Source organism: Quercus robur, chromosome 4 (genome assembly GCF_932294415.1).
Source record: "Quercus robur chromosome 4, dhQueRobu3.1, whole genome shotgun sequence".
Classification (NCBI taxonomy): Eukaryota; Viridiplantae; Streptophyta; class Magnoliopsida; order Fagales; family Fagaceae; genus Quercus; species Quercus robur.
The window spans coordinates 82,672,693-82,686,716 of record NC_065537.1 but is presented as its reverse complement, the minus strand read 5'-3'; the positions used below and the strand labels follow the sequence as shown (position 1 = coordinate 82,686,716).

General features: G+C 33.7%; 1 protein-coding gene across 1 annotated transcript; it reads left to right on the top strand.

Annotated features, from left to right (window-relative positions):
- Window positions 1–9,391: 9,391 nt before the first annotated feature.
- Window positions 9,392–13,861, top strand: LOC126723993 (cytochrome P450 705A12-like). Its single transcript, XM_050428042.1, has 2 exons — window positions 9,392–10,352; window positions 13,052–13,861. The coding sequence occupies exons 1-2, from the start codon at window positions 9,441–9,443 to the stop codon at window positions 13,670–13,672; spliced, it is 1,533 nt and encodes a 510-aa protein (XP_050283999.1). The 5' UTR covers window positions 9,392–9,440; the 3' UTR covers window positions 13,673–13,861.
- Window positions 13,862–14,024: the final 163 nt, after the last annotated feature.

The following is a 14,024-nucleotide window of genomic DNA, read 5'->3' as shown; positions in this document are numbered from 1 at the left end:
CCAAATATTTGGCATATGACACACCAAACTCTTAAAAACCACCTTCATCAAGTGTTTTAAATGCCATAATATTTGGCATTGATGAACAGTGCAATCTCAAATTTGAGGCCGCACTGTTCACAAATTGTAAAACTTATATTATTTTTTTATTCAGGTGGGGTCCACTTTCTTTTCTTCTTATTATTTCTGTCTTTCTCATTTCCGTTTCTTCCCTGTCTTCTTGCTTTGAGCCAACCATTTCTCTACTCTCTATCTCCCTCTGCTTGACGTCTCTGCCTCCCTCTTCAACAAAACCTAGGCCAGAGCATTAAGCCAAGCCGATCTCTATCGCAATGGTTTCTTTTTTTCTTTTTTCCTTTTTCTTTTTTTAGTTTTTGATTGAATGGTACATTCGGTAGTGGTTGTGTGGGTTATGGATTTGGTATTTTGGGTTATCTCACGCCTTGGGTGATTTGGTTTTGGGTGGTGGGTTTGTGATTTGGTTTTGGATGGGTATGGTTTATGGTGGGCTGGTGGTGGTGGGTATTTGTTTGATAGTTTTTTGCGGTGGAACGGTGGTGGTTAATGGTGGGTGGATATGAGTTTTATGGTTTGGTTTTGGGTTTGGGTTTGTGATTTGATTTTGGGTTTGTTTTTTGTTGTGATTTTGGTGGTTGGGGGTTGAGCTTGTGGGCGGTGGTGTTTGGTCGTGGGTGTGGTTTTGGTGATGGGTTTTTGGCCGTGGATGGTGATGGGTCATGGGTTTGGTTGGGTTAAGTTGGTATTGGGGTGAGGCTGGGCTGCGGTGGTGGCTAGTAGTGGCTAGCCGTGGGTGTGGTTGTGCTCTAGGTTAAGAAAGATGGAGAGACAATGGGAGACAAAGATAGAGGGAGAGTGAGAAATAATTATTAAAAATAATGAATAAAAATATTAAAGAAAGAATATTTAAATGAAGTTGTAGAAAAAATAGAATGTTTGATGTTTGGTATTGTAAAATGAGGTGTTAAAATTGTAAAAGTAGTGTTTTGAAATTGTAAATGCTAAAAGTTTTACAATTGTTGATGAGAATGCTCTTATTTGGAGCTAGTAAAAGATTTAAATGGTTTGTGTTGGAGGATATTGTGATTTTGGTTTCATGGGTCTTTGATGATGTTGTGTAAATCTTATGGAAGCTACTCATAAATTGTTAAGATTTTAGTATTAGGGAGATGGTATTGAATGAGTTTATTTTATAAATTGGAGCCTATGTCTTGTGAATTAATTTGTTGAGTAGCTTTAGAAGTGGAATATATTATTTGTGAGGTTAAATACTAGGCTTGCCTAATTAATTGCTTAGTTAGCAATATCTAATTCATAGCAAAATGTAATATCAAGCTTTATGCTTATTGTAATAGGTTTGCTTGGTATTGTTTAGGTTCTAACTAATCTCCTTTGGAGCTTGAAGAGTTAGGCTTTTTGCGGGTTGCAAGGTAAATAGCTTTTTAATGAGATTTTTGGAAAATAACCATGTGCATAAACATTGTTTTTGGGTCAAACACATTTTAGAAAATTATTTGTGGGATTATGTTTTCTTAAAAAATATTGTGTTGTGAGCCTATTATATATCACTATTTATGAAAAGTGCATCATATTTGGTAATGCAAATGGGGAAATGCATGATTTGTTAACTTGGTCAAGATAATCATCTTTTATCAAGTTCTTGGGAATGGATTTTATGGATTTATTGCATTCTTTGCAAATTCTAAAGATGTTTTATCTTGACTTGTGATATTTGGAAAATTGATAGAAAATGTATTGACAAGAAACAATTTTGGAAAATTTGAGAACCTTGTGCATATATTGGGTATTTCAAAGGTTTTTGTGAAACTACTTGAAATTGAACCTAGTTTTGATTTCATGTTAACTGTGAGCTCTTCATGTTTTTACCCTTGGGCTATGACATGTGATTACCCAGTGATTACCCAGCTAAATGCCGTAGTCTTTGTGACATTGGTATCTTGGCACCCCGTCCTTGTGGCATAACTAATGTCTTCGTGGCATAACTTTATGTCTTCTTGGCATAATTGATGTCTTTGTGGCATAACTTAATGTCTTTGAGGCATATCTAATGTCTTTATGGCGGCTTGTCATGTGGCCTTGGGTTCGATTTTCAAGTTTTAAAATGGTGTTTTGATAGCATACAGTAAATAGTACGTAGTTTCATGTTGGAATACTTTGAGAAAGCTTAGTGCTACATTCTTTTAATCATTCTTGTCATTTTATTAAGGAAAAAATGGATTTGCTAGATGTTCATGGAAATTCCCAAACTATAACATGTTTTGTAAAATATTCATTATCATAAAACTTGCATTTCTCTCACCCCATTAATTATGCTACTTACTGGGCTCTGTCTCATTCCATCATTTTACAAACTTTTTTAGAGAAGGCAACGATCATTTTAAGATAGTTTTTAGTAGCTAGCAATAGTTAGAGTAACTACTAATGGAGGCTGAACTTTTGTGATGGTGATATTTAGATGATATATATCCTAGTGTAGGTTTGACTCATTCTTTTGTATATTATAGTGGTTCTGACTTTATTTCCACTTATGGGACAAGTTAATGATAAGTAATTGTATTTATTCAGACCTCCATTCTTTTGTGGCCAATAGTCTTTGTAATTATTGCATAAAGCTCTGACTTACTTTGAGGGTATATTTAATGGAATTATTATGATAATTCTTGATATTGATACTTAATATGATTTATTTGGATTGAATTGTTCAAAAGGGAAAAATCTACAGGTACCTTTGAGATGTTTTCTCATGCTTTGGACCCTTTTGGATTCGGGGCATGACAGGATATATAGTATGAACATGTAAAGCCCGCTTGAAAAATCTACAGGTACCTTTGAGATGTTTTCTCATGTTTTCTCAGGTCGGGTTGGATCAATTTTGGGCCTGAACCAAACTTGACTCCATTAGACCGAATGTTCGGGTCGGACCCAAAGTTTTGAGTAATTGGTTGGGTGAGTTGGAGTTGTCAATTAGTCTGATCTAGGCCACAAATTGGGCCAAATTTTTGGACTTCATTAAAATTTTCATAATTTCTTTTTTTTTTATGGGCCTTTTTAGCCCAAATTATAAGGGGTCTAGCAATTTTATAAATTACTTGGATTACGCTAATTTTTTGAATCTCCTATACATATCAGATTGGGCCTCTTTTTTACTTAATTTATTTTAGAATATAAACTTATATTAAGAACTACACTAGATTTTTTAGGCCTCCAGGACATACATATCAATCCCAATATAATCTTTCTATTTCTCACAAATTAATTACAAAAAATAAATACAACAGATTAACACAAATTTAAACCTAGACAGAATAACACAACACAACACACACACAAAACCTATTTTTACCACTTGTGATCTCTTAAACAACACAATAGAAGCACCTGGGCAGTACATATTAATCCAAATATATAATCTTTCCCACATATTAACTACAAAAAATAAATACAGAAAAACAGACTCTAAAATCTAGACAAAATAGCACAACACACACAAAACCTAATTTTACCATCTGTGATCTGTTAAACAACACAATAAGCACCTATGATCTGTTAAACAACACAATAAGCCCCTAGGTAGTAAGCTAGTAGCTCAACACAAGTAGGCATAAAAGCCAATCTTAACACCAATTAAACCTGCCAACCACACAACAAAAATTATTTCTAGCAGCAAATAAATCACAATAGAGAGCATAAGCAACAGATAATAGTATACTGCAATATTTCCATATATGGATGTATATATACTTAGCAACCATAGATGCAATTACTTCAAGTTTGTAAGGCTATAAACCATAAGGCATCAAAGCTAGCTATACAATATTCCTAGCAATGTAATTAGTTACAATTATGAAATACCACAGGTATTTCCAAAAAGTGGTTTTTCCAAAGCATTGAATGACAACTATTCTATAGTTAATAAGCCTATAATTTATAGAAAAAAAAAAAAAAAAAAAAAAAAAGCACTATGGACTAAGATTTCTTTCCTATAAGCATTAAGAGTTAAGTATAGTTAGAAAAAACAATACCCAAAAAGCTTCCAAAATATTTCCAAAAGGCTGCCTCCTTTAAAAAATGAATGACCTTCCTCCTACAATAGACAAAAAGATATTTAACAAATAATATATTAGTACCAAGTACAAGACCAATTAGTAAGGCCAATAAGTTAATAACAATAAGGGATTAAGACCAGTAACTTAACCAGTCAATCAATACTAATTAAGGGATGTTTGCCCAAGCTAGATCTCTTGCTTGTGCTAGAACTTACTATTGCACTTCCTATTACTTGTTGATTTATAACTAGAAAAAAAATAATAATAAAGACAATAGTTCAAAGTTTGTTTGAATACATGAGACATTTAATAAAACTTAATAGACAAAAAGTTTTAGAATTAAAACATATAACCTAGGTCATGAAACTCCTCCTCTAATGCCACCACCTCATCCATTGGTTGGCGATGAGAAATCGGGACTGTGGCTTAAAGCTAATTTTGTGCACAAAAAAGGTTTTGAACCATGAAAGGAGAGAGTGAACTTTGAAATGGATCAAGTATGCACCCTCCGGTGTTAAATGCAGACTCAGATGTAACAATGGAAATAGGTACAACCAACATATCCTTAGCCACCTTGGACAACACATTATACTTACTAAAATTATCCTTCCACCACCCTAGTATCTCAAAATTCACATCCTTCCTAGTATCACAATTTTCAGCCAAATATTTATCAACCTCATTGCTACAACCTACAGATTGCTCAATCTCCAAGAAACGCTCATATCAAGAGTGAACCATCACATATATATCACTTGCATCACCTTCAATTTGTGTCATCTCACTCCCACTTGGTTCTTGCACATTTGGTGAATGAATGGAAGAGTAAAAATTAAACAACTTAATCAAAAGATCTTTCACCTTATCAACCATCACTTTTTCCACTTCATTCCCATAAATTTCAGAAAAATAAAACTTCAACTTCTTTTGTGGATCAAGAACCACAACCACAACCACATACATGATTAATTTTATCCCTTTCCCCCAATACTTTTCAAATTTAGTTTGCATGTTTGTGGCTGTGTTTTTCAAGAGGATGTTTTGGGATTTCACTAAATGAGAAAATACTATCTTGAATAACAAAAATCTCATCAAAGAAGGCATTTGAAGTAACATATAAAGAACCAGAAAACTTCTTTGTTGCATTGTAAAAAAGCCTCAAGAAAGTCACAAATGCCATACAATTTTAAAAATCACTCATACTTGGAGATCCCAAACCACCACTATCTTCCTTGGTCCTAAAGTATGAAGAATACCCATCATCTTCAAACTCCATTCTAAGGAACACAATCTCAAATTTTTCAACAGTTTCTAACATGAGGTAGGTTGAGTTCTATCTAGTAGGTACATCTAGGCAAAGAAGACTGTTGGAATCCATACCTAATCTCTCCATGAAACTCCTAAAAGTTTAATTTCTATTTGGTGAGGACTTCACATACCTCATAGCTTCATGCACCTTAGTAAATGATTCATAAATTTCTTTCAAACCCTCCCCCACAATGAGATTTAGGATATGGGCACAACACCTCATGTGTAGGAACTCATGTTCTAAAACTCTCCCATTCCAATCTTTAGTTACTATTTGCAAAATTTTAATTGTGTTTAAATTTGATCTAGCTTTATCCACTGTCAAAGTGAATATGCCATCAATACCCCACTCACACAAAGACATCTCAATCTTTCTACCTATATTCTCCTCGTGGTCTTCAACTTGACAAAAATTTAAAATTCTCTTACGCAACTTCCAAGCATCATCAATATAGTAACATGTGAGACACATATAATTCAAATTTTGAATAGAAGTCAATGTGTCCATAGTAAGACACACCCTACAACCCTTCAAGGATTCCCTTAACTTCTCTCTCACTATTATAAATGCCAATCACATCTCTAGCTACTATTTGACAAGAAGGGATATCCTTTAGATGGATCTTAGGTTGTAAGGCAATTGCATATTTCTTAAACCCATACCCCTCAACATACCTAAAAGGCAACTCATTAATTATAATTATTTTGGAAAGAGCCTTTCTAGAAGCCTCAATAGTAAACGTTGTTGACGCATGTTGGAACCCTTCTTTTCCATCCTTTTTGGGTTCAAAACCTAAGATTTTCTTCCCTTTAACTAGATCTTCTCTATTAGGGTTCTTGGGACAATTTGGCACATGAGCTAACAAATTACTAATACCACAACTCTTACTATCAGCATGATAGGATTTTTGGCAATAATTACAAATAGCCTTAGTAACCTCTTCTACCTTTATTTTTTCAAAATGACCTAAAACAACAGAATTTTTCCTACCACTACCAGTTTTACTAACAAGAACTGTCATACTCACTTTGCTAGGTGGAACTGGAGGCAGCTCAACAGCAGAAGCAACTTCAGTTTGAGTAGCAATAGTAGCTTCAACTTGAGTGGCAATAGCACCATCACCTTGTGTACCAACTGAAATTTGGACAGAGGGTGAATTAGTGGAGGTTTCTATGACCTAAAAATATCAAATATAAGTATTAGCAAGCTAGAATAACAAGGACAATTGATAGTTATAATAATAATAATAATAACCACACAAACAAAAAAGGTAAAATAGTATACTACTTATGCAAAAAATAAATAAATAAATAAATACACAAATCAAAAACAAAACAAAATTAAAAGAAAATAAAAGCTCAAATACAAATGGTAACGGTATCCTACTTACGAGAAAAAAATAAAATAAAATAAAATAAACAATAACAATATCCTATTGTTGACACCGTATTTTATACCTGTTAATAAATTTTAGTCCTCGGCCCTAATGATGAGCTTGACATATGTTAACCAAGGGTAATTAGAAAGTCCACAATACTTTGGAAGTAATTACACTCAAAAGTGCTCAAATCACTTTGAAATCAATATTGAAAAATGACTTTTGCTCACTATTTTGACCATAACTTTTAATCTAGAAAGATGTTTCAAGTGAGGTTTGTTTCATTGGAAAGTATACATCCAAGCTTCAATTTGAATACAAATTTTTCCTAATTTGAACTCATATTAAGTGAGTTATGACTGTTTGAAATTGGGCCAACTAGGCAATCTGATTTTCTGGGTTTTAAAACCTCATTTTAAGGGCCCAAAACATAATGCTTTGATATGGGCCAACCCATGGACCCTTGAGAACGTCCAAAGGTCATTAACAAGTCTTTTTTTTTTTTTTTTTTGAGAAGGAGGTCATTAAAAAGTCCGAAAACCCTAATTTTAGTTTATAAATACTCATCTTATGCCTCCAATCAAAACCCTAGGTAGAGAGAGTTATTTTTTGGCCTCCATATTTTCTAAAACCCTAATTCTCTTTCCCAAAACTCCCACACAGTACCTTTGCACGTTTTTTCTAAATTAAAAACCTCTCTTTAGTTAGTTCTAAGGCAGAAACTATTTTCCCAATTTGATTTCTCAAAACTTTTTTCAAAACTAATCCTATTCTTGAGTTGTGATTATCAAAAACTATTATATTCTTTAATTCTCTTGTTCCCTCAACTTAATCTTTGTATTGTAGGCACTGAGGGGCCGGTTAAATATCAATCACGTTTTTTTCCATAAGCAAGGTGAGTCTCCCTTCATGGCTTTTCCTTGAATTAGGATCCTTTATAACTTCTTGTTGTTCTTCTTAATTGATGTATATGTTGTATATTCTATATAAATATGATTTGATTCTGTTTGGATTTGATTTGTTGTGTCTCACCATATTTTGATTAGTGAGTTGAATATTTTGATATTTTGATGAATATGTTTTGATGTGTTAAGTGTGTTCTTGTTTGTTATTAGATTCAATGCATGTTTAGGAATAGATTTTGTTTTATTTATTTTGGATATTTTTGTTGCTATTTTAGGTTGTTTATTTTTATATTAGAAACATGTTAGGTTGTTAGTTTCCTTAGTTTTCGTTTCTGCTTTGTTTCTGTGTTTCTAAGTTTCTTAGTTAGGGTTTATGGTGGCGTGTCTGCACACACATAATTCTGTATACGCACGCAGGCTTGAAGTATGCATACAACTAGCCTGCATATGCATGCGCATGCATAATTCAACCCAGAAATCCTAATCCGAGTTTTTCTGCTTCTTTTTCTTTATTTCCATGTGTCATATGCCTCTGTTTTGGCTCCTTTTTATGTTTTTTAGTCTCTTTTCCCCTATTTAATTATTTGTTTGCCTTTAACATGCTAGATTAGGGTTTTCCTTTCTTTTCTTGCTTTAATATCATTTACATGCATTCACATGTCCATTCATTGATGCATAGGTGCTAAGATGCAGTAAGGTAAGTCATGCAACCACATGAACATGCATTGGATATATATTCAATGATGAGTTGAACATGCTTGGTTTGATGATGTGTTCTTGACGTCGAGATTGCAATCACATGTTTCTTTGACGTTGCCATGTCTATGTTTTTGCCCTTGTGATATCTTGTTGTTGCTGCCTTGAATGAGATGATATGATATGCATGATAGATGTATGCTAGGCTTGATATGAGTTGCCATGATAGATGTATGTTAGGGTTTCTAGGATGATTGATGTCATGTTGATTACTAGATGTATGCTAGTGTGTGTGTGTGTGTGTGTGTGTGAGAGAGAGTATAGATAACAATATTGAATGAGTCTTTAATGAGAATAAGACGTAAGACACAATAATTGGAAGCCAACTCACGGATCAGGGAGAGTTGGGTGCCTCATCCCCATTAATTACTTGGAGGTTGGAAATTGCATCATCCAAATAATTAATGAATATACTATTGCAACTTCCAACTTCCAAGTAATTAATGAATATACTATTGCAACTTCCAATTAATTACTTGGAAGATGGAAGTTGCATAGCAACTTCCAAGTAATTAATGAATATACTATTGCAACTTCCAATTAATTACTTGGAAGTTGTAATAGTCGATGGCTAAATTTAATCAAGAAAAATGCTAACAAATACCCTTAGGATATTAGTTAATAATCTATTTAAAGAAAGTTTTTATGAGAAAAGAAAGAAAAAACAATTAATAATTTGACAATTTTTTTCATTTCCCATAAAAATTGTGTCAAAATTTTCCTAAAATGGATTGTTAACCAATACCTTAAGGGCACTCGTTAGCATGATTTTTTAATCAATACTATTTTTAGCAAATTTAATTTTTCATTGTCATGAGCTAGTAGATTGATGTGAAAGGTAGTGCTATCCATTATCTGAGATTCAGTCCCAATCAATTTTAATTAAACTATCATAAATCACAGTCAACAAAGATTCCATAGATCAATTATAAAGCTCCCTCAAAACTTGAGATTATAGCATGCAACCTTTTTTCTAAGGTTGGGAGTTTAGTTTTACTTACATAAACATGGCCGTGCATAGACTAAATATTGCCACGATTATTGATATCCAATACTACTTCCTGTGTTTCCTCCTTTATTTCCTCTCAGCCCTCTTACTCAAGTCCTTCTTCAAGACAAAGACCCCTCTAAACCTCCCTCCAAGCCCACCAGCCCTCCCAATCATTGGTCATCTCCACCTTCTTGATCCATCCTTATTCCAATCCTTCCACAACCTCTCCAACAAATATGGCCCTCTCCTCTATCTCCGGCTTGGCGCTTCCAGGTGCCTTTCAATTTCAACAGCCTCCATGGCCACCGAAATATTTAAAACCAATGACCTTGTATTTGCAAACCGGCCAAGTTTCGCTTTTGTTGATAAATTACCATATAAAAACTATGGACTTTTCGTAGCTCCATATGGTGATTGCTGGAGGTTCTTCAAAAAGCTTTGCAAGAATGAATTACTCTCTGCCCATCAGGTTGAAAAATCACGTGATATCCGACGTGAAGAAATGATTCGGTTTTTGCATAAAGTGTTAGAGAGTGGTAAGAAAAAACAGGTCCTTGACATGAGTTCTGAGTTGATGAAGTTAACAAACAACTCTACTTGTAGGGTGGTCATGAGCATAAGGTGTTCAGATGACAATGATGAAGCTGAGAAGATCAGGCAGTTGGTGAAGGAGACCACAGAGGTTAGTGCAAAGGTATCTTTTGGGGATGTGTTGGGGCCACTGAGATTTTTGGCTTTTTGGTTTTATGGAAAGCAGGCTGTAGATGTGATTTTAACGTTCGATGAGATTTTAGAAAGGGTGTTGAAGCAGCATGAAGAGAACCCTAATGTTGAGAATGAAGATTTCGTGGATATACTATTGAAAGTGTATCGAGATGACAAAGCTGAGTTTAAGATTAACAGAACACATCTCAAGGCTTTCTTGCTCGTAAGTCACACGCATTCCTTGTTCTCCTTAATTCAGTATTCGTTCATTTTAATTATCTTTAAAACCACAATCAAAAAACGAAAAACGTAAATGGTGCTTTCTGTGCCTTTCCCTTGTTATTTTGAGATATTAAAGAAGAAGAATAAAAATAAAATAAATAAAGCTTTTTCTTAGGGTCACACTAATTTGTCTAAAAAATAGAGCAAAGTGGTGAACTTATTTGGTACTACAACCAAGATATGGTTGCATGGAAAATAGCTCTCTTTGTAGCATATTTCTATGGATAGCATGTTTACTAATCCTTAACAAAGCCGATTGCTAGGGAAAAATACACACGTAATAAGGTACTTCCTCCATTGTTAGAGATCTTTTCTATACCCATATTATGAGGGCCTAAGATTGTGTTTGTTATTAGCTTAAAAAGCTAGCTTTTTTTACTATTTAGCTTATATTTGCTACTATTCAGCTTATTTTTGCTACTATTCATGGACTCGTTACACTTTTTGATACTATTTATAGGTCTCACAGTACTATTTCAACTATTTTTTTAACTTTATTTATAATACTTTCAACAAAAAAATTTCAATTTTAGCTAAATAAGCTGTCCCCAAGTGGACTCTAAGTCTTCATAGGTTTTGATTAATGATTGTTGTATTGCTTAGTCAGTGTTATATATACATTTTCTTTTAGCTTTTTGAGGACTTGTTATGATTTGTATAATTTGTGTGATAATTTAGTTGATGCTTTATCATCTTGTTAGTAAGCATTTGTTATGGATGACATTCTATTTCAAATTGATGTGCGTGCACACACACACACATAAGGCTTGGGTACTGTGGTGACCACTAGATATATGAGGTGAGAGATTGAATCACTGTATGCTCATAATGCGAGTATCCTATCATTTTCATATCGTGACCTATGTTAGCTTTAACTCTATCACAAGTTAGAGGAAGGACACCGTTAGCATGTTGCCCGCAACCATGAACAATTTGACTTTAGGAGCTTAATAGCATGATGGCAAAAGGAAGATGATCAAACCACACAACAGAGTTTATGTACTTGCATCCAAAATCCACGCGTTGACTTTAGGAGCTTAAACATTAATGTGACTCCCCCTGACTAGGTAATCAGGGGTTGAGTGTTGCTTTGATTTTGCTAAGCTTCTGAGGGATTAATTAGAGGATCCTAGTCCAATGAGGTACGTTGCACTAAAAAAAAACCGACCTATACTGGTGCTTCAAAACCACCGCTATATATAGGTCTCTAAACCATCGGCATAGGTCCAGTTGGAATATGAAGGCGCTTTCTAGTGTCATCTTTTAAGTGTTACAATAGACCTCGGTGAAATAAACCAGCACTTTTCAAACCACCAGTATTGGTCATGGCAATTTTGTGAACCTATACTGACTGTTTCAACAAATGTCGAAATAACCCAAATAAGCTATTCCAGCATTTTGAAACCACCACTATAGCTCCCTTTAAAATATATGTATTTGGGCTCATTTGAGATTCGCTTATTTTGCTAAAACTAAAAACTTTTTGCTGAAAGTACTGTAGATAAAGGTAAAAGTTAACTGAAATAGTACTGTGAAACCCATGAATAGTACCAAAACTAAGTTGAATAATAAAATAAGTTGGCAAAAATAATCTTTACCAAATAGACACTATATATATATATATATATATATATCTATAGGTCTACAGCATAGAAAGTCAATTTTGAGAAAGAGAGAGAGTATGAAAAAGTAGGAGGATGTTGACAATTAGCTTGTATCATGTTCCAAGCCCAATAGGTACGCTTATGAGCGGATGCCCAATATTTGCAAAAATACTGAATCTAGAGTTTATTGTAGATCTATTTTAAGTATATTATTCTTCAAAAAATAGTACAAAAAATTAGAAATTTGAGAAAAAAATTCCACTCAAAATACTCTCTTTGTTTCTTGTGTGCTATATATCTGGTTTATCTAGGGTTTCCATTAGTCAATACCTATTTGGTATGTGAAAGTCGGTAAGAGACATGAAAAGAGACTATTTGATCAGTTTATTCTACAACAATGTCATCACATGTGGATTTGGCAAAACCACTTTAGGTATACACATAAACTTTATGCTTATACAGACCCAAGTTAGGACCAAAGGAGGCCATGGGTTCCCTGCCCCAATGCCCACTCCCCTATTTCTATTATTAAAATACTTTGTAAAATAAAATTGTAAAGTTTGTCTTCCTAAAAATTCAACTAGTCCAAGGACATATTAAAAAAATGAAATGGTCAGCTACCCTATAATTTGTGACTCTCTTCTAAATATAAATATTATAAAAAAAATAAAAACAATTCTACTTTTTTGGTTAATAAATAATTGATGAATATTTTTTTTTTTTTTGTTCTCTTGTTTATATTTTATTAATATTGAATGGATAGTAGTTTCATTTTGCATGGTATATTTAGTCTTAAATCTTAGCATATCTTTCATTCTTGAATTCTAAAATAATAATAATAATGATAATAAATTAGTTCATAGTTTGACCCATTCAAAACTAAAATCTTAGTTTCGTCCCTCCCTTCATATATACCTATATCAATTACGTATTTGATGTTTGCCAACAAAAATCTATCACAATGCAATATTTCCCACTAATTCCGTAACCATGGTAGAAATTCATTAACTCTATTCAGATGTTTCCTATTTTCTAGGTACTCTTCTTAGGAGGCACCAGTTCATCAGCAGAGGCAATGCAATGGACAATAGCTGAACTAATCAACCATCCAGATGTATTCAATAAGGTTAGGGAAGAGATAAAAGTTGTGGTTGGTAGTAGTAGACTAGTGGAGGATTCAGATATCCCAAGTCTCCCTTACTTGCAAGCAGTTGTGAAGGAAGTATTAAGGCTACACCCACCATGGCCTATTATTATAAGAGAATGTCGCCAAGACTGTAAAATCAAAGACTTTGATATACTTGAGAAAACTATGGTGGCAATCAATGTGTATACGATAATGAGAGACGCAAACGTATGGAATTGTCCAAATGACTTTTGTCCAGAGAGGTTCTTAGTTTCCTTTGAAAAAGAAGATGTTATGAAATATATTCCTTTTGGGGCAGGAAGGCGAGTATGCCCAGGCTCAAAGTTAGCACTTAGTTTGGTACACACTACAATTGCAGCCATGGTTCAATGTTTTGATTGGAAAGTTGGTGGAGAGGAAGACCATGCTAAGGTTAATATGCAAGTTGGACCAGGCATTACCAAGCCCATGGCTCAACTACTTATCTGCCTTCCCGTTGTTCACTTCAATCCATTTACGTCTTCATTTTAATTTCTTACACGTGGGCTACTTAAATTGTGCAAATCCTTTACGTCATGTCCTTTGGTGCTTGAAAATTATTGTATAATAACACATAATTACAGATGTATTTTCAATATCTGCAGATTACAATCTGTATGTTGTGTAAACTGTAAAGTATTTCCAATGCATGTCATGTTTAATAAATGTTGTTCTAAAATATGTGCAATAATATAAAATAATTATTGTTTAATAGTCGCTGTGTTTTGATAAAAGATAGGATAGGGTAATGGGTACTTTTTATTGGACAGAGTTTCCTCAAAATCGATATATTAAAGTGTAAAGACACTTTTTTCTGATAAGATTCTTAAATAACTTTTATTAA

Coding starts and splice junctions, on each gene's coding strand:
- LOC126723993 (XM_050428042.1), top strand. CDS start 9,441: ATGGCCGTGCATAGACTAAATATTGCCACGATTATTGATATCCAATAC. Junction 10,353..13,051: donor ATCTCAAGGCTTTCTTGCTC/GTAAGTCACACG, acceptor CCTATTTTCTAG/GTACTCTTCTTAGGAGGCAC.